The 27762-nt window shown below is 41.5% G+C and overlaps 1 protein-coding gene and 1 long non-coding RNA gene across 2 annotated transcripts; one reads left to right on the top strand and one right to left on the bottom strand.

The window, feature by feature from the left end:
* Positions 1 to 4182: 4182 nt before the first annotated feature.
* On the top strand, positions 4183 to 6785 carry LOC118385650 (mRNA decay activator protein ZFP36-like). Its single transcript, XM_035772872.2, has 2 exons — positions 4183 to 4343; positions 4628 to 6785. The coding sequence occupies exons 1-2, from the start codon at positions 4311 to 4313 to the stop codon at positions 5687 to 5689; spliced, it is 1095 nt and encodes a 364-aa protein (XP_035628765.1). The 5' UTR covers positions 4183 to 4310; the 3' UTR covers positions 5690 to 6785.
* On the bottom strand, positions 5940 to 13218 carry LOC127931786 (uncharacterized). Its single transcript, XR_008142990.1, has 2 exons — positions 12944 to 13218; positions 5940 to 8981 (listed from the first exon to the last, which is right to left on the bottom strand). It is a non-coding gene; the product is annotated as an uncharacterized LOC127931786 (long non-coding RNA).
* Between the last annotated feature and the right edge of the window lie 14544 nt (positions 13219 to 27762).

Here is a 27762-nt window from a genome sequence, read left to right as displayed (position 1 = left end):
CCAAAATGTGTTTCGGAGGGAAGTGTAAAAACTACACCACCAGAGTGAAAACAAAGTGGCACAAATGCAATCTCTCTGAGGACCTCAACAGTAAACTACCGCCTTGACTTGCTGAGGTCATTCTAAAAAATCAGACATACAGTACCTGGAAAAGTCTATGTACCAAAGGTTCAAAGGTGAGTTTGACAGAAAAATAATAATATTGGCTAAGGTAAAACATACAAAGGCAATAGAGGAAAATGTCTATCACACAAACATTACAATCAATGCGGAGCAATATGTAGCTACTGTAAAGAACTTAGGCCTACTATACAGCACAAGTGCTCGTATGCAGTACACCTATTTCACAAAGACGCACTGATCACAAAGGATAAGAACACAGAAACAACTCTTGAAGAAATAAGAGCCCCTGTATTTCTGTTTCAAATATTTTTTATTAAAACACACACAAGAATGGTGTATAGGTATACAAGACAGGTATACAATTCTTATCTAAACATAAAAGAGCATACAGGAACAACAAGACCCAGAGTTCTGGGTGCAGAACAAATCATACAAAACACGACATACAAAACAAGGACACTTATTCCCCCCCATTTTCAAGTCTCGTCATAGATTTTCAAGACGATTTTAAGTTAAAACAGTAACTAGGCCATTAGTAACTAGGCCACAACTAGGAACATTCAATGTCGTCTTGGTAAGCAACTCCAGTGTATATTTGTCCTTGTGTTTTAGGTTATTGTCCTGCTGAAAGGTGAATTTGTCTCCCAGTGTCTGTTGGAAAGGAGACTGAACCAGGTTTTCCTCGAGGATTTTGCTTAGCTCTATTCCGTTTATTTTTCATCCCCCCCCTCAAAAAAAACTCCTTAGTAATTGCCGATGGCAAGCAGACCCATGCTTGCTGTTTGGGGGGATAAAAATAAACAGAATACACCATGCACCATGCTTGAAAATATGAAGAGTGGTACTCAGTGATGTGTTATGTTGGATAGTGCCTTCTTATTGCAAATAGGATTCATGTTTTGGAATATTTGTAGTCTGCACACGCTTCCTTCTTTTTCTGTCATTTAGGTTAGTAATTTTGGAGTAACTACAATGTTGTTGATCCATCATCAGTTTTCTCCTATCACAGCCATTAAAACTCTGTTTTAAAGTCACCTTTGGCCGCATGGTTTCCTTCCTCTCCGGCAACTGAGTTAGGAAGGACGCCTGTATCTTTGTAGTGACTGGGTGAATTGATACACCATCCAAAGTAAAAATGAATTACTTTACCATTTCTCAAAGGGATATTCAACATCTGCTTTTTTTACCCATCTACACATAGGTGCCCTTCTTTGCGAAGCATTGGAAAACCTCCCTGGTCTTTGAGGTTGAATCTGTGTTTGAAATTCACTGCTCGACCGATAATTGTGTGTGCAGTACAGAGAGTCATTCAAAAATCATGTTAAACACTATCATTGCACACAGTGTGAGTCCATGCAACTAATTATGTGACTTGTTAAATCACTTTTTTTTCCTCCTGGACGTATTTAGGCTTGTCATAACAAAGAGTTTGAATATTTATTGATAATTGTTTTTTATTATTATTTGTAAACATTGCTAAAAACATAATTCCACTTGGACATTAACGGATTTTGTAGGCCAGGGACACAACATCTCAATTGAATCCATTTTAAATTCAGGCTGTAACACAACAAAATGTGGAAAATGTCAAGGAGTGTGTATACTTTATGAAGGCACTGTAAATACCAACCATTGCTGATCAATTTCAATACAGTCCGATTTTTCACCATACGTTTTTGTGAAAATGTCCCTAATTCATACAACAGCCACCCCACCCCATGCACATATGTCAGCGTGAGTGTTCATAAGGCGGTTCCTGCCTAAACATGCCTATTGGTATGCCTGTAAGTCTACAAACGGCACCATTGCCAAGACAGGAAAGCTCGAATGGAAAGCTTGGCGTATTGCACATCGTTGCTCACCATAGAATATCCCTTAGGGCTTAGCTAGTATGTATATTTGTGTGAGCACGTGTGTATGAGCAAGTACGCCGCGCCCCTCCACAACTCACTAGGAGCGACTTTCCATACTCTCAGGACTGGTGCCAGAAAAGGAACTCGGAGAAAATGCACACCAACTGCACAGCTTGAGAAACCAAACCCGTGGATTGGGAAACAAAATATAAATAAAAAAGGAAAGGGAGAGAGCCAGGAGTGAAATATTTTCCTTTTCTCATTAAGCGTTTTTGAAATAGAATTTCCAACCAAATTTGACAAGGTAGTGGAAGCCTGGGGTTATTTTTAACTGGACATGAGTAGGCATGCCTGCCCTGCCTGCTCCTGTGGCCCGCGACTGATGAAACCTGAGCTTTTCAGGGACCCTGGTGGACGAGTCCCACTGCTGTTGGGATAATGGCATAAAGTGAAAAGGTACACTTGTGACCACTATGGTGGGAAACTGACACAATATGTCTTGGGAGGGAGGGAGGGACACAGAGTGTCTCTACCTCCAAGTTTGTGTTCGCGTTTCGCATCCAACCCTTGGCTATATAGACCATGGGGAGTTGGCTTACAGGAATATGTATACAGCAGTTACTACACATCATGTAAGGCCAGTCTCTGCACCCATTTCCCCTCATGTTGTCTCCATAGTACGACCTTAATAGTGGGATAAATAGAGGCGTTAAAGCGTAGGACACAACCAGATAATGCAAAAACACTCCTTAGTGTGGATCCTTATGCAGCAAAAGCGGTGCTGAAGTCATTATGTAAGCATTTTATGGTGTGACAGGGTTCAAGTCAAATGAGCAGTTTCCTCGAACACTGAAATAGTGCCCCTTCTGCCATTAGGTAGTTTTGCAATCAATTGACTCAACTGACAGAGCTCAAAGCCCATCCAAGTGTAATCATTTCAAAGTAAATATATGACTCTCTGTCACACTGCCTTGTCAGACTTATGAACTGTGTGACGACAAACCCAAAGGACAAATAGAGATACCTCTAAGAACTGTAGATCAAATCAACATGGCCCAGTCGACACATGGCACACTGTCACTGGATCGATTTTGACTGGATAGATTTTTAAACCCTCTCCACTTCTTCAACTTGACACTATTTACATGAGCAAATATAGCACAACTAATGTACAAAATACTCTCTGAATATAGTCCAATAATCAAGACAAAGAGTTGGTTACTCCTCACTTTGAAATCTGGCCATTCTTGCACATGCTTTATTGTTGTTGGAAGGTGGATAGCTGCCGAGTTAATGCCTCATGTCTTCAGTATTTAGCCACACAAATTCAGATGCGTTTCTCACGTGTGTGAAAATTGCTATGTCAGACAAAAGATAGACCCAAGGGTTTCATTATTGGTTAAATAGCAGAAACAGAAACATATTTTCATTATCCAAGAGTTTCCTGCTATTGAGGGACGAGTAATCACATCACTTGGGCTACCGGTAACACAGATGGAAGAAGTCACATAACCTAATTCAGCCTACATGATATAACAATAGAAACTAAACCATATCCTGAAAAACCCTGCGTTTGAAGTCTAGACTGATTACTGGATAATGTTGTTTGTTGCAGTAAGATCGTACTAATGTATTTTACCTACCTGGGTTCATATCAAGTGTTTTTACGTTGTCATACGCACATGACCATATTTGTGTCTACAGACTAAGGAAATATATATAAATAAATGTATTTTCCCCCCTTTGAGAGACAGCCTATAACTGTTGGAAAATGAATGTAAAGACTGGAAATTATATTAAAGACAGATGTTCTACAAAAAAAAATAAAAACAGAGAGCGGGTGTCACGCATAGAAACCAACGAGGAAAAAGTCTGGGGTGATTCTGGTAACAGCCTTGGGGAAATTGTGTCCGGCGACGAAGTAGTTAATCATAGCCTACTACCACAAAACTAGTCGTCATCGTGATTGAAAATCTAATGAACATAGGCAAATTATGTACAAGTGTGTCAATATTTGTGGGCGTATTATGTTGTTGACCTACGAAGCCTAGTCAGTACGACGCGTTTACGTTCGAATGTTGGTGAAACTGAAACATTTCACAGCTGACTAAAAATACAAAAACAAAGCAACCTTGGTTGGTTGAGTTGTGTATGAAACTTTATGGGAGTGGTGTCCGGGAAAATAGCACAGGAAACCCCGCCTGCCTGCAGCCCAGACACACTATAAAAAGGCTGGCACTGCATTAACAGCGCAGCGCAATCGCCCGTGTCTTGCAACTGAAAGTGACAGGCGAACTGAAACGTTTCAAGGGACAAGAACACGTAGAAAGAAGCATGTCCGATATGATCGACGATATTATCACGAGGGTAAGGATTATTCACTGTGTTGTATGTATGTTTTTGTTCAGATCAGTTACATAAGCTTAGGTTATGCTTTTGGTTCGTTAAAAAAAACTACAACTACAACTATTGTATAGGTTGTAGGCTACTTTCAACTTTGATTACTACATGTTGAAATATTCACAAAACATATTTAACATAATTAAAAGCTTAATGGGGAACTGGGCATAGGCTTACAATTCTGCATCCTGGGTAGTCTATAGGATGGGCATAACGTGATAATTTATTGACAGTCATATTTCTCTCCACAGAATCTCATCAATCTTGGTTTAGATGAACCATTCATCCAGCAACAAATTCAACCAATGGCAACTCGTCTCAACAGTTCAACTTCGTTCTTCTCACCAAAGAGACATAGTCTAAGCTCTGAGCAACAGAACGATGATACCCCCTGGCCACTTGACATTTGGAGCAAGATAGCTCCAAGTAAACAACAAGTTTCCTTCAGACCTGACCGCTCCATGAGTCTAACCGAATCCAATATCCTCTCCTTCGGTAAAATGAAGACCCTGGATGAAGTGCCTCCACCGCCTGGATTTCCTCCTCTGAACAACCCTACACCTCTCCCTTCCAACCGTTACAAAACCGAACTGTGCCGTAGCTTCCAGGAGAACGGAAGCTGTAAATATGGGAGCAAGTGTCAGTTTGCCCATGGAGAGCCTGAGCTGCGTGGTTTATACAGGCACCCAAAATACAAAACGGAGGCCTGTCGCACCTTTTACAACTTTGGCTACTGCCCATATGGAGCCCGCTGTCACTTCATTCACGAAGAGAAACTCACCCCCTTGACCCAAAAGTTCCACAACCAAGCACTTGCTGATCAGAACCCACGTCAGCTCCGCCAGAGCGTCAGTTTCGCAGGTTTCATGGGATCACGCAGTTCTCCTCCCCCTGTGCTCCACGACCCCCTTGGCTTCACCCGTGCGCCCTCGGTGTCACCACCCCCTGCGGACATTCTCTCCCCAGTGTTCAATGACACCCAACGCAACACATTTCAGTTTTGTCAGAGCCGAACCAGTGTTGGTGACATCCACAACATCCCTATGATAGTTGAGCCACAGAAGCCCTCACGCTGCGTTTGTGGCCACGGAAATAACTTCCCAAACACTCTGAACAAATCTTACGCTATGGAGGACCGCAACAATGTCTACATCACCCAGCCAAACCTCCAGCGCTTCTCTTCTGAAGATTCCCTCTCAGATCGGGATAGTTACACCAGCACAGGCAGCACCAGCGGGTCAGAGTCCCCCACCTTTGATGGGGCTGGCAACAAGCGCCTCACCGTCTTTGCGCGACTGTCACTCTCTGACTAGGAAACCCAAACCACACAGAGACAATCCAAATCACGAACCTCGATCAATTGTGAAGGTTCTGCTTACAGAAATCAGAATTCCTATCAATATGATGCGCATCAACACTTTATACTGTTGTTTATTTATTAGTAAATTACTTGCTCAGTGAAATTTATTTGGTACTCAAACTTATCAAAATCTGTATTTTTTTATACTTGTGTATATTTTCATTTAACTTTTCATCTTGTCTTCCATTAATTACTTTCTTTAAAAATGACCTTGATGGTTATGATAGTAACAGACGTTTTAAGTGCCTTTACCTGTCTCAATCATTATGAGAAGGGCCTTACTTTAGCTGGATTACTTCGATTAGTCCTTCAAATATATGATCATATGAAACAAAAGACTCCCCTCCATTTAGTAAGCTGCCAGAACTATTTGTCAGATCTGTTCATACTGTTGGTATTAATGTGTATACCAAAAAAACTGTTGAAAATATTCAAACCATCAATGTGACTTGAAAAATGACAAGACATTCTCTCACTGTGATATGCACTTTAAAATAGGTATTGGGAGCCTAGTCTCTCTATGTAGCATTTAACCAAAGCTTTATACTTACTTTTCTACATTTGCTACATTATTTGTGTAAGAGCAGTTTTTCCATTTTTTTTGGGGGGGGTCCATTATATTTTAACACATCTGTGACAAAAGTGAGAAGGTGCTAGTACGCCGTCTGTGCATGTCACAGATCTAGGAGGGGGTATTTGTGTAGCCTTGCCATTTATTTAGAGACCTGTTTTGTTGCATAATGTTTTGACAACCCTGGTTGGGTCTTACTCAACTGTAGTAGGTGACTTCTAATTTCATCAGGGACTGTAACATCACAGTATTTCCATAGACTATAGGTTGACTTATTTGCCTTTTTGTAATTGTATAGACTTAACTAATATATTTATTATGATATTTATTGTGTTAATACCAATGCATTTTGTACTTATTTATCAAGAACATGTCAGGGTCTGTGAAAACGATGTGTGAATTATTAAGAAGAAAAGTACGAATTTATTTTTTGATCGCCTGAACAGGAGAAATAAATGAAAATGATAAAGAAATGTAATTCCTTGCATTTAATGGTCTTTTTGTCTGTTTTACAGCTTGCTGCAAGTTTGATTCAATGAGGCATGAGGGCAGAATGCATGGTTTATGCAAAGATACACACAACACATAACTTATCATATTATCAAACTGTATTTTGTGCTTAAACAATACAAAAATAGAAACCAGTCTATACCCTCGTTTTCTCGCTGTGAGAAACCAGTCTATATCTATCTATAGATGGCTGCTATGTCAACACAAATGGGTGATACTGTATTTGGCCCCAAAATACTGTCAGTCACTGAAGGCATTTGACCCAAAACAACAACTTAGTCCTCATCCTGCATGTATTGAGCTCAGTTTCATAACTAGCCATGTGGATATACTGAAGTTGGTGTGTTGACCATTAGATAGGGAGCTGAGCTGTAACCTAGCTGTGTGGTCAAGTGCCTGTGCATATTTGACATTCCTCTCTACGGACGCCCTGTGCTCACCCTTGTGTTTACTCACTGGCAAGGTTGCCACGGTTACCCGTCTTTCCTCTGCTCTGTATACACTTGAGTGTGCACCAATACTTGCCATTCTTATCCCCAAATGGGTATCCATTTTTATGATGTCAGATGTGACCGGATTGCATCAGAAAGGCCTTGTATTACAAGTGAACTCCAGAAATCTCCTTTTGCAATTTGTCCCTTCATGTAAGGATAGCTGACGAGGTTTTATTGAGAAGTTTTTAATATATGGACACAGGATGGACACGAAGAGCATTGCAAACACTTCCTTAAACCTTGTATTTGAAATGTGAGGTTTATAGTGTTAAGTCAACCTCACTACTTCAATAGCCTACTTTTCCTCAATCCAGTAAGGCCTTCAAAAGTCTATACACTGCACATTTCTGATGGGATCATCTGAAATGCCTTCTCCAAGAATAAGGAAGGGGTCAAAAACCAAACCTGAACGCAGACGTGCTACTAGAGTTAAAAAGGTTGGGTATATTACTGGAAACGTTAGAATTTCTTTATCTTTCAAGGATTTTATGTAATCTATCAAAAGATATCTAGTGGCCCTTTTGAGATTTTCAGATTTCCACGTGTCTGTAATAATCTCTGGCCCTCTGTGCGGCCTTATTGCATGTAAAATATGTGAAATAATTGAATGAGGTGATTTTAAAATGTTAAAAAGAATGGCAAAGCTGTAAAACATTATGCTAAATCTAAACAATCAACTTGAATACCATTGGTGATCAATATGAGAGTTTCAGCATGAAACACCCTTTTTTATTATACATAAAAAATGTTTACAAACATTTATTTTACTATGTCAATATGTAGGTGTCAATGCTTTGGCATCAAACTGGTGGCAGTTGTGAAAAAAAGTCAATAGTTGGAAGAGTTGCAGAGTTAATTGAAAATGAAGCCCTTGTTAATTAGATTATTTTTCCATTATTTAGGCTATTTTCACTTGAACCAAATGCTCTATCAACCAGAAACTCATGGACAATATGTACACACAGATATAATAAAGTTATGCTGGATTGCCATCATTTTCTGTTAATTACTCAAATTACTGAATATTACGGTAACTTTGGTAAATTTACCAGTAGCTTTGTAACCCTATATGCTACCAAGTTCATATGCTTTTCAGTTTGCCATTTACTCTAAATGAGAGGTGGCTGGGAATAGCCTACTAATACAAATCAGGCTACGCCTATGGATTGGATATGCTATCTTCTCACTGTCAATGCAATCAGCAGTGAAGAAACAGTGCTAAAGGCTAACACTTCCAGATAAACCTGTCCTGAGATCAGTTATCTATGCATGTACGTACATAGCCCTAATCCATCTGTAGGGAAAACACAACCTTTGAACAGGTCACCAATACAGACAGATGAATAGCTGCAACAATTTGTCCACATAGACATACATTGCCCGCATACTATAGAATGAGAGCAAAAGCTATTGTTATTTGTTAAGGTAATGTAATCTTGCATGGTGCTATCTAGAGTGGTTTTCACTTCTAGCTTAAGGAAAGTGACCCCCACTCAAGTTGTTGAAACCGCAGCGCATCTAATTGTGACAGCTACAAGTGAGGTAAAGGATATGACAAGTTCACACCATCTATTCATTTGTTGCCTTTCCCACTTCCCCTTTCCTCTTCTGTTCTTCCTCAAGATGGGTAGTTGAGGTGTCAGTTGACAAGGAGGAAGTTCAAGTTTGATCTGAAGAATAGAACATCTTTCTGTCAATACAGATGATCTTGCCATTACATTTTCTCTGTATTTCAACCAAGACCTTAGAATGCAAGACCAGAGGACCCCCTCACAACACCCCTAGGAAGACCATGCCGTTACACAAAAACACCTACCATAGGGGAACTGTGGTTGCAGGCCATCAGTCACATCAATAAAGAAATCAATTCACAGTCCATTTAGTTTCTCTTGTCCTTTAAGTCAGTACAGACACAGGATGCGTTGCCATAACAACAGAGGCCGTCCAGTCAAATCAAATGACCAACACAGAGCACAAAACGGGCAGTGTGTTTTCTCTAGGTTTGGCATGGCCTCACACTGCAAACATAGACAGCTGGTGGACCATGCATTGCGGTTTGGACCGCAACAGTGTAATGCCGCATATAGTGTGTTTCTTTAGTTTATTTTTGCCTTTTATCCTTCGGAATGGATAGTGAAATCCCTATCTTTAGTTGGCATTTTCATCAATTGTTAATGTGAGCATTATGCTAGTTTACATATGTTTTGTAGATTCCTGCCAAGGAGGATATATTTACTGTCTATGATAAACTCCATCACACCTTGTGTAATGGACCCAGTTCTGTAGAAATGGTCACATAGTGAGTCACAAATGAATCCCAAATGCTCTACTCCGATCTGATTCCAAGCCTCAACAGTTATACCTTAGTACAGATTTTATTTTTTGTTGTATCCAGAATAACTGATAAAGTAATATTATAGTGAGCGTTACTAATGCTGTCTTTTTGTAGGCACTAACTCCAACATGGCTCGTTGGCCAAAGCCTATGGGGAAATGAATGTTTTTTTTGGGGGGATAAACGCCAAAAATAACGTCTGTAGTTAACACAGGCCTAGGAGATGTATTACATTTTGTTCTATGAGATAATCTTCATCAGCGAGCTTAACTTTTGGGAAACTTTAAAGCATTTCTGTATTCAAAACATGCATCTAAAGCACATAAAGGCTTCATAATTTATAAAGGCCATGTTAACTGACTGATATTATCTGATAGAACAAACTTAGAAGATGGGATCCTAAGCCTGTGTTTACCTCAGACCTCATTTTCGGGGTTTATGACAAAACCCTATTCTTTCCCCATAGGAATGCCTGAACGAACCAGTCGTGACTCATTCAAATTTTTATGGACTACAAGCTGGCAAGCTCTGGGGCTATCTATTCTGGACTGACAGTATGATGATTTATTAGCATGGCAAACTGATCCTAACCCCCATTCCTTCTTGCAATGCCTTTAGAGACCTCTAGGGGTCTGCAATAACTCACGTTGCCTTGTGGCCTAAACCCAAAAGAATAACTGTTCTTACAGAACCTCGTAATGTGGACAGAGGAAGGACAATGGGATCAGAAAAGTCTTATTTTAAGCTTAAGGTTTCCTCTGGCAGGGTGGGTTTTACCTGTGCCCTGGCAAGGTTGTCTTAGTGCAGACAAGCAGATCCATAATCAGAGGCCAAAACCCCTCCCAACATCAATGTTTAACCACGAGAAAGAGATAAAATATAAACAAAATACATTACTCCATCAGCGTCATTGTGGACCGTCAAGACCCACCCCCACAAGCAAACAGGAGAGACAGTCTACTATTAGGAAACAGTGAAGCCTTACAAAACCAAAAAATCATTTGAAAAATACATTTGCTAGTGTGGACATTGTTTTGTTTGGCAGACCGGGCATCTAAAAACACGTATGGCTAAAGTATGACTAAAAGCAATGTTTTGAACAAGGTATCAATTTTTTTTCCAATTAAAAAAAAGACATCCCTAAAACACATCCTTCTACGTACAGTAACAAACATGAACAGGCAAACTTTCTTTAGAAACACTAGGAAAGTTCATTCAGGAGCACCGCAATGTGAACCGTTTGAGAGCAGTCAGTTTGAACCACTCTCTATCAACGTTTGCTGAGAGGTGGTTGCTAGAGCAGCAGTTCAAAGGTAGAACTGGTCTATTTGCACAAGTTACTGAGGCAAGACAAGATTAATTGCAAAAGCCTCTTGAAACAGGCGTGCTCAGCGTCATGGAAACAAGTCTGGTTTCTATTCTGCCGATGCAAGTCAGTGTCAAATCCTATCAAGTCTCCTCCGGCCAAGAACAACACAGAGGGAGAATTCTTACATATCTAATGTGGAGCATGTGGGCACAGCAATATGAGCTATGGAGAAGTTATTGCAACAGTCACATTTATTAAGCACTGCTACAGTTTTGTATTTGGAGTCAGGCACGTTCAAGGTTGAACGGTGCACTCCCTATGCTATTATAATCATTCAGGGCTGTCTATAAAACTTCACCCAAGTCAAATCAAAGGTACTTTATATGAACGTGTATTTTGGCAGGTGTGTGTATAGGCAGTTGGCACATCTTTGAGCCAAGTGTTTAAGCTAAACAAATACCTGAACAATGGGGGAAATTGACTAAAGAATCAGAGAGTTAGGAAATGGGCTTTAAAATGTGTTTGGTTTTATGAATCAAGTTAATCTGAGGGAGCTCCATTGAAGACTTTGGACTTTGTGGTGTGTTGACTTCAGACACTGGGTGTTATGCGGGAAGTCAGGCCATGGGATACAGGCTATTGTACGGGACAGATTGAAATGTAGTGGGGGTGGGGGGCGTCGCCAACGTAAAAAAAAAAAAAATCTGCATGACCCTCCCTTTGTCTGTAAAATAAATTGAACACCCTCCCCCATCATAGAATTAACTCAAAATAATGTTTATGACCAAAAACAACAACTGTAGCAACCCTGCGTTTATAAATATGGATATCGACTTTGCCACTTCAACATGCCATTGTGGCACTGTTGATACCATGCAGGGGTACGGGCCAGAAGGTTCCCCGACCACCACCGATGAGCTCACTCTCCCTGCCTGTCTCATTACACTATGATCAGAGCCAGCTGGCAGACAATGATCAGCTAGGGGGGAAATCAGACTTTCAACATTTTGATGCCATATTTATAATTGTGTAAAATATATGAAAGGAATTTTCCACCAACAGGTTTCCATGCCAATGCACCAACACAACCAATAAACAAAGAATACCGCCTTCGGGCACTTCAAAATCATGGTTTGCATTTTCAACACCACAATAAAAAAAGACTATGTCAATTTTGACAAACAGAAAACACATCCCTTGTCACGTTCTGACCATAGTTCTTTTGTGTTTTCCTTGTTTTAGTATTGGTCAGGACGTGAGCTGGGTGGGCATTCTATGTTGTGTGTCTAGTTTGTCTATGTCTAGATGCATGTTAGCACTATGTTTCATTAGCAGTCACGTTCGTTTGTTGCTTTGTTAGCTTGTTCAGTTTACGTTGTGTTTTTCGGCATTGAATAAAAGAATGCATTCATACTACGCTGCGCTTTGGTCCGCTTCATACGACGATCGTGACATCCCTCCCTACCTTGTAGGCTTCCCCAGTATCGAAGGCTTGGCTTGACAATCTCCGAATGTCATTCAACTTTTTGGCCTTTTGTGACGGACGTCTCTTTCCGTTCATAGATTGATTGTTTGATTGATTTTATTTGTCAGTAAAAACAAATACATAAATACATAAAGATTTTCTTAAGTGACCGAGATTGCGCAATAAATTCAGGGACTTATTTTCATTGTGTGTCACGTTCTGACCTTAGTTCCTTTGCTTTTGTCTTTGGTTTAGTATGGTCAGGGCGTGAGCAGTCTGTTTGTTTTTCTATGTTGGTTTTTGAGTTCGGCCTAGTATGGTTCACAATCAGAGGCAGCTGTCAATTGTTGTCCCTGATTGAGAATCATACTTAGGTAGCCTGGGTTTCAGTTTTGGGATGTGGGTGTTTGTCTTCCGTGTCAGTGTTTGTCGCCACACGGGACTGTTTCGTTCATTTCACGTTTATTGTTTTGTATTTCGTAGTGTTCAGTTTATGTTTTAAAATAAACCGTATGGACACTTACCACGCTGCGTTTTGGTCCTCCGATCCTTCTCGCTTCTCCTCAGAGGAGGACGAGGACGAGATCCCTTACATTGTGGTCCCTATGTTTTGCATGAACACATAAACGATTACATAGATACAAGACACATTACAGAGATACAGACACATTACAGAGATCGAGGTGAAAAAAAATTCTCAATCTCGAGATGAGTGTGAGGGGGGAGTTTAGGTAGAATTCTTCCAAGCTTGTTTGGCTGGTAGCTTATTTAGATGTTTGGGGCTGTTGGTCAACCATGATGTGCAGGCATACGCACTTGCCAGAGTATTTAGGGTGTCTATAGCTAGGTTCCCATCCAATTGGAGACAGATTTTCATGCAAATATTCTAAAATCTTAATAAAAACCCATATGCCATTGGTGCCAGAAAACATGACAGGGAAGATTTTAATTGACCAGACATTTGAGACATTTTGCAGACGTTCATATGCAATCAGATGCGGCCTGGCGCAAATCAATAAAAGAGGGACGTTGGCCAAATGAGCCCCATTTACATGTCCTTAACAACAGCCTGTAACAAATGATAAACGGGTGGATGCAGTAAAAAGCAGCAGGCCCGACTAGACAGGGCACAGAAGAGGGCCTTGAGGCTCATCCCCAGAGGTGGAGCAGCCCAACCACGGCCCCCGCCACTGCAGAGCAGGCGAGAGCAGTCTGCCGTGCGCCCGGTGAAGGACATGCACACCCTTGACCATCCACTGAGCGACCTGCAACCCTCCAAAAAGAGGTAACTGCACCACCAGGCTCCTGAGAAACACCCACGACCTGTCCTGTATAACCGCCCGTACGAACTGCCTGCGAAATGCCAATCTACCCGCTGCTGTCAGACTGTATGTTACGTCCGTCGTCGGAATGAAAAGCGCGGCGTGGAAAGTGTACATCTTTCTTTATTTTCGATGAACACCAAAAAACAACAAAAGATCAACGAACATAAAGTTCTGCAGGGCTAATACAGCAACTAATAGGCTGCCTAAGTATGATTCCCAATCAGAGACAACGATAGACAGCTAGCTGCCTCTGATTGGGAACAATACCCGGCCAACAAAGAAATAGAAAACTAGAATGCCCACCCAAATCACACCCCGACCTAACCAAATAGAGAAATAAACAGGCTCTCTAAGGTCATGGTGTGACACTGTATAATAACTCTAGCTCTTAAATGGTTTTCGCAAACATTTCATTTTTTACAATCACATTTTAACATTTCAATTTCCACCAGCTTGGCAACAGCTTGGCATCCGACCGTAAGGCGTTACAGAGGGGAGTGCGTACGGCCCAGTACATCACTGGGGCCAAGCTTCCTGCCATCCAGGACCTATATACTTGGCGACTGTCAAAGACTCCAGTCACCCAAGTCACAGACTGCTCTCTATGCTACCGCACGGCAAGCAGTACCGGAGCGCCAAATCTAGGTCCAAAAGGCTCCCTATAACAGCTTCAACCCCCAAGCCATAATTTTCTTAACTCTATTTCTTGAACTGCATTGTTGGTTTAGGGCTTGAAAGTAAGCATTTCACGGTAAAGTATTCCCCTGTTGTACTCAGCATATGTGACAAATACAATTTGATTTGATTTAATTACAGCCTCAATCCTTCTTGCATATGACACTACAAGCATGGCACACCTGTATTTGGGGAGTTTCTCCCATTCTTCTCTGCAGATCCTCTCAAGCACTGTCAGGTTGGATGGGGAGCATCGCTGTACAGCTATTTTAATTTCTCTCTAGAGATGTTTGATCGGATTCAAGTCCGGGTTCTGACTGGGCCACTCAAGGACATTCAGAGACTTGTCCCGAAGCCACTCCTGCCTTGTCTTGGCTGTGTGCTTAGAGTTGTTGTCCTGTTGGTAGGTGAACCTTCCCCTCAGTCTGAGGTCCAGAGCGCTCTGGAGCAGGTTTCCATCAAGGATCTGTCTGTACTTTGCTCTGTTCATCTGTCCCTCGATCCTGACTAGTCTCCCAGTCCCTGCCACTGAAAAACATCCCCACAGCACGATGCTGCCACCACCATGCTTCCCCGTAGGGATGGTGCCCGGTTTCCTCCAGACGTGATGTTTGGCATTCAGGCCAAAGAGTCATTCTTTGTTTCATCAGACCAAAGAATCTTGTTTCTCATGGTCTGAGTGTCCTTTAAGTGCCTTTTGGACAATTCCTTTGACCTCATGGCTTGGGTTTTGCTCAGACATGCACTGTCAACTGTGAAACTTTTAAAGACAGGTGTGTGCCTCTCAAAATCATGTCCAATAAATTGAATTTACCACAGGTGGACTCCATTCAAATTATCGGACCATCTCAAAAATGATCAAAGGAAACATTAATTTCGAATCTCACAGCAAAGGGTCTGAATACTTATGTAAATTAGGGGTTTCTGTTGGTTTTTGGTTTTATAATTAGTAAATATTTTGTAGGAAAAAAGGCTGTAACGTAACAAAATGTGGAAAACGGGAAGGTGTCTGAATACTTTCCGAATGCGCTGTATATCACATTTTGTGTGTTTTTAATTAGTGTTTTGCCATTCTTATTTATGTAAATTCTACATTTCTTCAGTTGTATCTGTGAGCAAGAATAAATCAACTGAAAAACACCATTCCTTGTGTTTCAAGGTGTAGGTTATACAAAATTTTATAGACAATTTCTTTTATTGCTTTTCAGGCAACTTTCTTTAAACAATAATTGTCCACCTCTCAGTTCAGCTGTCAGATATTTGAGCACTAATTGCATCAAGGCACTGCATGCATAGGCCTATAGCCTTAGGTGTCCACTGTGTGATATTCATATTTGAATAAATATATAGTCTATATAAAAGGAAGAGAAGCTTAGGCCTAACCCCAGAGAGAGTGAGAGAGCGAGAGATATGCCAGTGGCATGCTACGACACCGATATGCATTTCTTTATGTCAGATGGCTACTGCATCTGCTATGCAGATATAGATGACCAGAACATTTTTTTAATAAAGATTATATTGTTCGATTATAGGAGTAATAGTCTTCCTCAACTCAACTCCAGCTATCAAAGGCCTACAGTAGCGAAAACGTAATAATAGCCACACCATACCAAACCTTCACAATCTTTTCGAAATGTATTAGGGTAACATCAAAGGTAAGTCAAGCCATTGTTTATGGGGAAAATACCAGCAGATGAGTGAATGTAAACTAGGGAAAAAACACACTACCCTCCCCTGTGCCAAATTTTTAAAAAGCACACAACCCTCCCCAAAGCAAAAAAAATCAAATAAAAGTTTGACAACCCTCCCTTGTTTTGGACAACCCTCCCCTTCAAAAAATGTCGACATATCCCTAACAATATGATACTGGGGCATGTGATTTGGCGTCATTCTGTGCCAAGGGAGAAAGGAAATGTTAAATCAGAAGAAAACAGAATATGTATTTATGTCTTTAACATTCTGTGCTTTCTACTAAATACTAAATCTTCTTCACGGTGTAAGTGCAATAAATACGTCACGTTTTGACAATGCTGAACAGATTCAGTAGTAGTCCGAAAGGCGTCTTCCTTGCCAAGTCTTAGTGTGACCTCAGTCCATTCTAAAGTAAAACGTGTCTTACATTTCCTCAAAGATAAGGAGCTTTGAGTTGATTGAGCCTGTCGAGTGAAAGTAAAAGCTTTTTGGGAGGGGGGATTTTTTCTTCCCTCACGGACCGGCATGTGCCAACTTCTCTCTTTCTCCCTATGTGTGCGTCACGGCCCTCTCCACTGCTCCTGTACGGAATGCAGAGAGAGCGAAAACGTGGCTATAAAAGGAGATCACTTCCACTCATGGGTGTTGACGTCAGAGGACAGTTATTTCCCTCTACTCTACTCACTTTAGTACAAGCAAAACTAAAGCAGCTCATTCTCTGCTCTGCAGATACATTCAATGCGATGACTCTAAACCAGTTTAGAAGTTTGCCATTTTTGTCCTCACGGTCTCTGGCACGCCTTTCAATAAAACACACTTTAGCTTTCTAGGGTGGAAATAAGTAGTGCTCTTTGGAGGACGCCCTTGGTCACCGGAAATCAAATGATGGTTAACCCTAGAAAAATATATACGTATCTTACGGGAGTAAAAATATATTTTAATAATTCGCCACTGTGACATGCCATCTCCCAAGCTATGTTTCTTTGTCTTGTGCTTTTACTATTGAGCATGTAAAATGAAGTGAAACAAGGGTCTAAATGGACTCAAAAAAGGGAAACGGACATCAACCCCAAAGCAATGCTCTCACATGGTGAGGCCATCTCCTTTTGAACCCTGCCATTGGCTGATGATCTGCACACGGCATACCTTGTGTCACTCTCTTCTGCAAAATAAATACCCTGTCAGCCTGTTTCACATCTCCAGTTTAAAAAAAAAAAAGACATCTTTCACAAACCGTGTGTTTAAAACCTGCAGAAGTTCAGACCGACGTTCCTGTTTGATGTTCCTTTGTGAAACCCTAGCCCTGGGTGGTCATTACGACGTGCATATCAAAAAAGGCAAACACAATAAAATCACATTTCTGGCTCCATTTTCAACTTGACCTCAGATATCTTGCACCGGGAACCCTTCAAGTATTGTCCCACAGTTCTTTCCACTCGCATCCACTGAAATAGCACGTACACAATGGTGTCCTGAGGGAATTTGACTCCACACAGTTAAGAAATGCCTTGACAAAGCCATGCACGTTTGCCGGTGTTGGTTGCACAATGAGAGTCACGTATAACAACAGCAAATAGGTTTACCTTATTATGGACTATGGGAATCCTGTGGGTGGGAATGGACCTCTGATGAAGCTTGACAATCAGATGGCATAGACTCAATAGTAATGTGCGTCTGAAGCTGTCATTGCAGCTTTATGATGTTTCTATTGTCAGGTCAATTTAACAAAACTGGCAACCATTCATTCTTGTTCGTGACGATTCCCCCAAAATACATATAGCCCCCCACATTGAGATCCCAAAGCAGCAATGACAGTCATGCATTTACTTTATAGGTATAGCTGAGAATGCAGTTTTGCATACAAGAGAGGAACTGTCTTAGCATAGCACAGATGGTCATACTTCAAATAGGTCATTACAATTCTGTGTTTTTGTTAGGTCTAAAATAAGCACTGGTTAGTGTTTGGAAATACAGCACATGACATTGCAATTACATGGTAGCGGACAGTGGTGTAAAGTACTTGAGTAAAAACACTTTAAAGTGCGTACTACTTAAGCAGTTTTTTTGGTGGAGGGGGGGGGTTATCTGTACTTCCCTTACTATTACAATTTTTGGGACACTTTTACTTCACTATATTCCTAAAGAAAATGACATACTTTTACTCCCTGCATTTTCCATGACATCCAACAGTACTTGTTACATTTTGAATGCTTAACAGGACAGGAAAATTGTCCTATTCACACACTTATCAAGAGAACATCTTCAGGTCATCCCTACTGCCTCTGATCTGGCTGACTTACTAAACACAAATGCATCTTTTGTAAATTATGTCTGGGTGTTGAGGTGTGCCCCTGGCTATCCATACATTTTTAAAACAAGAAAACGGTTCCGTCTGCTTTGCTTAAATTAATATAAGTAATTTGAAATGATTTATACTTTTACTTTTGATACTGAAGCATATTTATAACCAAATACTTTTAGACTTTTTACTCAAGTAGTATTTTACTGGGTGACTTCCACTTTTACTTGAGTAAACTTTATATTAAGGTATCTACACTTTTACTCAAGTATGACAATTGGGTACTTTTTCCACCACTGACTGTATTTGAACAGGTGTGCGAATTCTGTCAGGGTGGTATGTATAGTACGCTTTGAATGGTATATCACTGGCAGACCTCCCCAGGCATACTGTGGTAACTCGACTGCAGAGGACAGCAAAAATGATTTCCTCTCTTAGTGAAAATAATCCATCATGGAAAAATGAAGCTAGAACCAAAAAAAAGGTTGGAAGAACAATGGAAACATACCGGGAATGTCAAAACTCAACATTTAGACATCTGTTTCCAGTAAACTTCCTCTCCATCCACCATTTCTTAACATCTCTCTGGACTTCAAGAATGTATCAATTTACATTTGTCTGGTTGACTAAACAGATTGTCAAGGACCCAGTGAAACATTGGAGCTGTTCCGTGGAAGAATAACTGCCCTTGTGTGTTTTGAAAGTGGCTGAGACTAAATTGCCATCTTCAAGGCTCATTATTTGCCGAGCCTAGTCTCAGAGTATCAGCGGCCACTTCAAAAGGTGAGCACCAACTCCCAGCAACTCTTATCCTCCTGGGGAATGGGACACCTGTGCACTCACAACGTAACCCCCACTTTTCTCCCTCAGTTGGGCTTTATGATAGAGTCTACTGAAAAGCCTATTAGGACCATTCATAGTCGATGAAGGTCTACATATTACCTTATTGGCAGAGCTGCCGGTCAGACTGGACTAGGGTCCAAAATATGCAGCCCTCAGAGCTTAGTGAGTGTTTGTTGACAACCTCAGACTTGATTAACCTACGGCTGGTAGTTACTGACGACCATGAAAGGGGAACTGATACTCATGCTGACGCGCTGTGTATGATTTGCTCAATAAGCTGTGGTTGTTGTCGTAAATGTTGAACTAAGATATAGCTTATTCTCAGTAGAATGTAATAATCAAGTCTGGGCTTTTTACTTCAAAATCAAATCAAACTGTATTTGTCACATGCGATGAATACAACAAGTCTAGACCTTACAGTGAAATGCTTACTTGCAAGCCCTTAACCAACAGTGCAGTTCTTGAAGAGTTAAGAAAATATTGACCAAATAAACTAAAGTAAAAAAATGTTTAAAAAAATAAAAAGTAACACAATAACGAGACTATATACATTGGGTACCGGTACCTAGTCAGTGTGCAGGGGGACAGGTTAGTTGAGGTAATTTGTACATGTAGTTAGGGGTGAAGTGACTATGCATAGATAATAAACAGAGAGTAGCAGCAGTGTACAAAACAAATGGGCGGGGGGGGGGTTAATATAAATAGTCCAGTGGCCATTTAATGAATTTTTTCACGCTAGAGGCGTCACTAAAAACCCTGGGCTGTATCACAAACGGACGTGATCGGGAGTCCCATAGGGCAGCGCACGGTTGGCCCAGAGTCGTTAGGGTTTGGTCGGGGTAGGCCGTCATTGAATTTGTTCTTAACTGACTTGCCTCGTTAAATAAAGGTTATATAAAATGTAAAAAATATTGGGAAATAGTTTCAGGCAAAAAAGTGTCTGCAAAGAAACGGTTTCGATGTTTCAACCTGTTAAAACAACAGAAAGACAACGGTAGCACATTTTGGAATGCTATTGCCCTGCAGCCCTTCAGGCAGACAGATACAATCTTCCACATTAGCCTTAGGAAAGTAAAACAAGTTTACATGGAGACCGTGAGGGTTGCCAAGTGTTGATAAGTACAAGATACACTTTTAGCGTCAACATTGGTTCTGGCAGTACGTCAACCTCTCCCAGACGTTGCGAGTCGAACTACTACTACCCGTTGTGTGTCCACGGAAGAGTTTGGTTACTCTGCTGATGTGGGCCGAACTGAGTACAGGGGACAACGATTGAGCTGTTTTTGGGGAAAGAGTTTCATGTTCTATGGTAATACTGGAGGACATGACTGGGCAACACATAGGGCAATAGATATGAGAAAAATATATTATTGCCAGGGAGAAGACTGACATGACCAATGATGCTCGTTTGTGAAGAGAGTTGAACAGATATGATTTTTTTTGTTGTTGCCCTCACCCAGTCAAGATGCCTAGGACCTTAAGAAAAGAGGACAAACAACTAAGAACGCCTTCCTAGTATTGAGTTGCACCCACTTTTGCCCTCCAGAACAGCCTCAATATCTCGGGGAATTCACTGGACTCTACAAGGTGTGGAAAAGCATTTCCACAGGGATGCTGGCCCATGTTGACTCCACTGCTTCCCACAGCTGTGTCAAGTTGGCTGGATGTTCTTTGGGGTGGTGGACCATTTTTTTTTTATACACACGGTACATTTTTGAGCGTGGAAAACCCAGGAGCGCTGCAGTTCTTGACACAAACATGTGCGCCTGGCACCTACTACCATAACCCGTTCAAAGGCACTGAAATGTTTTGTCCGGACCGTCCCCCCTCTGAATGACACACATACACAATCCATGTCTCAAGTGTCTCAAGGTTTAAAAATCCTTCTTTAACCTGTTTCATCCTCTTCATCTACACTGGTTGAAGTGGATTTCACTAATGACGTCGATAATGGATCCGAGCTTTCGCCTGGATTCATCTGGTCAGTCTATGTCACGGAAAGAGCAGGTGTTCCTAATGTTTTGTACACTCAGTGTAATAACACTGTTACACCACAATACATGCGTCCTCATGTTTTTTGGGGGGGGGGGGTTTCATATTCTCAGTCTCATAGCCATTCTGGGAATCAAGTGCAGTCTAGTAGAGCTGGCAGGGGGCGAGGATGGGAGTTGTGTTGGGTGTGAAGCTGAATGACGCATTCTACAGCCCGGGGGTGACGGAGGGAGAGCTGTAGGGTGCAGCAGGGGAACAGACATGCTTTGGTCTGCTGGGGAGACAAGCTCCTCCTTTTGAACCAGCAGGAACAAGGAAAATAATCAGAGGAAGGAGTGAAAAGGGGCGAAGGATGGGCTTGCTTCGATGGATGGTTTACCCATTTCACAATATGGTTTGTAATTCTATAGAAACTAACAGAAACAGATGTGCCACGCACTTTTCACAAATGAGTCATCTCAACACGAGATGATGTTGCAGCGCGTTCTTGTAGCAACTTCTTTATTCTGACAAAATATGATTTTAAGATGACCCCTCGGGTAATCACTCAAATGGTTAAGTGGGAATATATTCTTTACTAAGCTGCTTACGGTAACCTGAGCTCAAGCCTGAGGACAAGATATTGCTCAAAACCCCTCAATCGCACCAACTGTCAATGAGACTATCCATCTCTGATTCAGATATTCATCGGACAAAGTGATGTTCCGATGGGCACAAGGTTACTTTAGAGGCCAGAGAACTGTTAGCTGGCAGTGAGAGGGGAACCTTTTGAAGGAAGTGATTACAGGAAACAGTGTAGCCCAAAAACAATGTTCCCGACACACACAGAGGGGTTGGAGTGTTAGGGGGATTTACCTGGAATTAATAGACTTGGGTATCTCGGTTCTCAATGCAGAAATCACCAGGACAAACCCATTGTTAGTATAGACCGTACACATCATAAACTATTAAAGATAATCACTGGCTGTTTTGTGTAGTGTAGGTTATTGTTCAAAATGTGGGACAGTCAAGTTAAGCTTCCAGCTTGTTATTCAGCACTCCTGTTTTGTACCTCTTGCACTGTGATTATGTGATATTTATGAAATGTCTATCGTTGGCGAACACATAATTACTGTTTATGTCTTGGCCTACTTGCGTGTCACACGGCAAATTTGCCACGACACGACGACATCCCTCAATACTAATTGAATTAGCTTTCAAGAGTTACTAAAGATCTTGTTAAATTAAGATGTTTGTCCCATGGGGCAGACAGTCCTATATTAGGTACAATGATCACAGGTCTGAAGGCTGTTCCCTCTACAAAGATGTTCCATGGTAATTGTCCATTCTGGTTCAATAATACATGAGAATACATGGTTAAAGGCAATACTTAGTGAGGGACTCGAGACAACGATAGTAAATCCTCTCTCGGAGGACAAAGAAACAGAGAAAGATGTCAACCGACATGATAGTATATCAATATCCATGATCACGCTCAATATTTTGTACAGTTGCCTGGATACCCAGCATTGCATACACCCATTGAACACATTGCAAAGCAAATAATAGACCGGTTGCGCACGCACAAGCGCTGTCACAACCTGTGACATACAGAGCATTCAGGAAGTATTCAGACCCCTTGACATTTTACACATAAAAGAAAATCAATTGTTTTTGTTCCTCAACAAACTACACACAATACCCCATAATTACAAAGCAAAAACAGTTTTTTAGATTGTTTGTAAATGTATTAAAAAATATCTTAAATGTCCCATTGGCATAAGTATTCAGACCCTTTACTCAGTACTTGGTTGAAGCACCTTTGGCAGCGATTACAGCATTGAGTCTTCTTGGGTATGACGCTACAGGCTTGGCACACATGTATTTGGAGAGTTTCTACCATTCTTCTCTGCAGATCCTATCAAGCTCTGTCAGGTTGGATGTGGAGAGTTGCTGCAGAGCTATTTTCAGGTCTCTCCAAAGATGTTCAATCGGATTCGAGTCCGGGCACTGGTTGGGCCACTCGGAGACATTCAAAGGCCACTCCTGCATTGTCTTGGCTGTGTACTTTAGGTCGTTGTCCTGGTGAACCTTCCAGCACTCTGGAGCAGGTTCATCAAGGATCTCTCTGTACTTTTCTCTGTTCACCTTTGCCTCGATCCTGACTAGTCTCCCAGTCCCCGCCGCTGAAAAAACATCACCATGCTTCACCCGTAGGGATGGTGCCAGGTTTACTCCAGACGTGACGCTTGGCATTCAGACCAAAGAGTTCATACTTGGTTTCATCAGACCAGAGAATTCTGTTTCTCATTGTCTGAGAGTCTTTTACGTGCCTTTTTGGCAAACTCCAAGAGGGCCGTCATGTGTCTTTTACTGGGGAGTGGCTTCCGGTCTGGCCACTCTACCGTATAAAGGCCTGATTGGTGGAGTGCTGCGGAGAAGGTTGTCCTTCTGGAAGGTTCTCCTATCTCCACAGAGGAACTCTAGAGCTCTGTCAGAGTGACCAGTAGATTCTTGGTCACCTCCCTGACAAAGGCCCTTCTCCCTCAATTTCTCAGTTTGGCCAGGCGGCCAGCTGTAGGAAAAGTATTGGTGGTTCCAAACTTCTTCCATTTAAGAGTGTTGGAGGCCACTGTGTTCTTGGGGACCTTCAATGCTGCAGATATTATTTTGGTACCCATCACCAGATCTGTGCCTCGACACAATCATGTCTCTGAGCTCTACAGACAATTATTTCAATCTCATGGCTTTGTTTTTGCTCTGACATGCACTGTCAACTGTGAGACCTTATATAGACAGGTGTGTGTCTTTCCAAATCATGTCCAATCAATTGAATCTCAAGGATGATCAATGGAAACAGGATGCACCTGAGCTTAATTTCAAGTCCCATAGCAAAAAAAAAAAAAACATGTTTTCGCTTTGTCATTGTGGTGTATGGATGGATTTAAAAATATATATATATAATCCATTTTAAAATAAGGCTGTAACGTAACAAAATGTGGGAAAAAAAGTTAAGGGGTCTGAATACTTTCCCGAAGGCACTGTAGGTCTGTTATTTTACAGGAGGCTTAGCTAAAACCATGACTTGCTGTCAGGTTTGCAATGGCAGCAGTAGACAACTTGAGCTTCACCGATAGTGCCCCTCCTGTTTTCGAAAATCACTGTTTTCTCACTAAACCTCATGACCCAGACCGCTACTAAGGAGTCGGATCAGCAGGAGCGCTTAGTGCTAAATGACTCTTTGACACATGTTTCAGTTTATACAGTGACACTCCTGTCCAAACAATACGTCTGCCCAGCCAAGCATTATTGCCTTTGCTAGGCAGTGTTCGACTTACATCACTGGCTTACACAACCCAGGCTAGCTTCGCAATGAACTAGGTGGTTTCCCCGTGCTGGAGAAGTCTCAAAGATACAATTGTTTTTGAAACAATACATCATCACATACTGTCATGACTACGAAAGGTTGCTGCCAAATGGATATACATTTGGTATCTATTAGTTCATAAATGTATCATCGTCCAAGTCATTCCGATTGCCATGTAAGGACCATAAGTCCAGGAGCCCATGTTAAAGGTTCACATTGAAATATTAAAGCCACATTTGTCCACACACACACACACACACACACACACACACACACACACACACACACACACACACACACACACACACACACACACACACACACACACACACACACACACACACATCTGAAAACACTCACGTTCACCATTCCACACATCCAACCGTTGCCACTTTATTTCTCCAAGTTAACAAACATTTGCCCGATAAAGGAGTCATGAAAATATTTGCTGCGGTGCATAAACTAGGATGAAACATTTGAAAAGAGTGTAAGCACACGTCTAATATCTGGGCAATGTCTTCAAGATTTCACAGATGTTCTCAGGCTTGAACCACCCTACCTTTTGTTATCATTGGAGTTTTACTTTAAAAAAAAATATGAACACCCACATTCTAACCAAACAACCCACTGGGTAAAAACTGGTTGAATCAATGTTGTTTCCACATCATTTAAATAAAAAAATGTATTGTGATGACGCCGGATTAACGTGGACAACTGGTTGGATTTGCAAAAAGCCATCAACGTAAAGGAATGTCCTATTTTTTTCACCTAACTTTTATCCTAAATCCAATGACAGGGTGAAATGTTTGGTTGATTTCACGTTGAATTCACATTAGTTGACAACTCAACCAAATTCAAATCAAAGCTAGATGTTGAACTGACGTCTGTGCCCAGTGGGAAACTTCCAGAGTTTGTGCTATCAGCCACTTGCTTTACAAAATACACTGGCCACCTCGATAGTAAACGCTAACAAATTACACTAGAGGATAAGGTTCACAAAACTGTTTATCCTCTTTTCATACATAAACAGCGTGGCACAAAATGTACCATCCTCCCAAATATGAAATTCACCCCGTTACAAAAGGGCATGTTGACAAAATCCTCACATACATCCAGGTTACTGTGTACAGACATATCTTACACAACTAGGAAAAAGCAGTGTGGGAGAGTTCGAACTGACTCAGGGATAAATCTAACTGACAACAACGTGTGTTGCAAAACCCACACGTGTTTTTAGAAGCATTTAGGGAACAAAAATGTTTGTTTTTTTCTCTTGTCAGAGTGCCTGCAGCAATGGGACAAATCCACACATGTAGTAAGAAGAGTCAGAGCCACAAAAACAGAAAGAAAAGCTGAGCTTTCCCCACTGCTCCCTCTCCAACCCCACCGTCACCAGAGAGATGTAAACTCTAAGAGGCCTGTGGGAAATGGAACTGGCATGAGAGAACCACAAGGGTGGCCATTCAGAACAGAGCTGCCCTGTGAGCCCCTGCTCTCGTAATCTCCTCACACACACACACTTTCATGCAAGAACACGCACGCACGCACGCACACACACACACACACACACACACACACACACACACACACACACACACACACACACACACACACACACACACACACACACACACACACACACACACACACTAGCCTATCCCTAGCTGCATCTCTTAGGGCAAACTACGTGGGCAAGGTGAAAGTCAACTCCTGGAAATTCAGGGAATGTTTTCAAATACAGCACAGGTCATGGGTTGAAAATGTTGACCATAATGTGAGGATATTTCAAATTATGAATTTGTTACCCAAGATGAATGGCTCACACACCATTCCCGGCCCCGTTGAATGGATCTGAGGGTTCTGGTTATCCCTAATCTGCATCTTACAGTAAAACACCCTCCTCTGAAGCAGAGGTTAGCCACTGAACCCTATCTACCCCCTTTGGCTATACACATCATTCAATAATAGAACGCTACACTGAGTGTACAAAACATTAGGAACACCTGCTCTTTCCTTGACATCGACTGACCAGGTGAATCCAGGTGAAAGCTATGATCCACTTTAATCAGCTTAGATGAAGAGGAGGAGACAGGTTAAAGAAGGATTTTGAGGCCTTGACACAATTGAGACATGGATTGTGTATGTGGGCCATTCAGAGGGGGTATGTGCAAGACAAAAGATTTAAGTGCCTTTGAACGGGGTATGAGGAGGTGCTAGGTACACCGGGTTGTGTCAAGAACTGCAACGCTGCTGGGTTTTCCACGCTCAAAAGTTTCCCGTGTGTATCAGGAATGGTTCACCACCCAAAGGACATCCCGCCAACTTGATACAACTGTGGGAAGCCATTGGAGTTATCATGGACCAGTGTCCCTCTGGAACACTTGACACCTTGTAGAGTCCATGGCCCGACGAATTGAGGCTGTTATGAGGGCAAAAGGGGGTTGCAACTCAATATTAAGAAGGTGTTCTCAATGGATTGTACACTACTGTACGTGTACATCTGATGTGAGGAAACTCTGAAAAGCTAAATATTTGTGGTTTTCAAAGTATAAAGTAGGTACACTATACTATGAACGTGTGAATGAACTTCCGTTGGGTTTCAAAATAAGTCAATCTAATTCACTCGCTGTGAGTTTGCTGCCATTTCCGGCGGCGCTTGCACACACCGGCTAAAGTGGCTGTGTAAAATAATTGGAGAGTGACATGAGCGTGACTAACACAACATGGAAAGTTAACGCAAAAATGCATTATTTGGTTGATCTCAATTCACTACGACTTAATGTATCCCCAGTGGTAATTGCTGACAACAACACGTACCCCCATTCGTCCCATGAAATTCTCAGAACTGCAAATGTTTGCAAAAAAAAAAAAAAGGGTTTGCGTCACCCAGGAAGCTTCACTCACTTATCTATTGAAGTGGAGCATCGTGGAGTCCGGTGGAAAAAAAACATTTCCGTTTTCTCTCTGTATCAACAGGCCCGTTGTCCAGATCCTTCAGCTGATATTGATAAATGACCATGTCAACCCGGATAACTGAGAATACTGACAAGATATTCCTTGGAAATTATATTCCTTAAGTATTTGTGCTCTCTCTTTTTGGTTACAGTGAACACACTCATTTGTAACAATCTTAGTCTTGGGAATCATTCAGCAATATGGATTTGCAATGAA

The sequence above is a fragment of the Oncorhynchus keta genome, chromosome 1 (assembly GCF_023373465.1).
Source record: "Oncorhynchus keta strain PuntledgeMale-10-30-2019 chromosome 1, Oket_V2, whole genome shotgun sequence".
NCBI lineage: Eukaryota > Metazoa > Chordata > Actinopteri > Salmoniformes > Salmonidae > Oncorhynchus > Oncorhynchus keta.
Note: the sequence above shows the minus strand (reverse complement) of the source record. Positions and strands in the feature narration are given on the sequence as shown.

Bases quoted from the DNA above. Each gene is read 5' to 3' on its own strand.
- LOC118385650 (XM_035772872.2), top strand. From the start codon at position 4,311: ATGTCCGATATGATCGACGATATTATCACGAGG. The intron at 4,344-4,627 runs GTAAGGATTATT...TTCTCTCCACAG, and splicing joins TCGACGATATTATCACGAGG to AATCTCATCAATCTTGGTTT.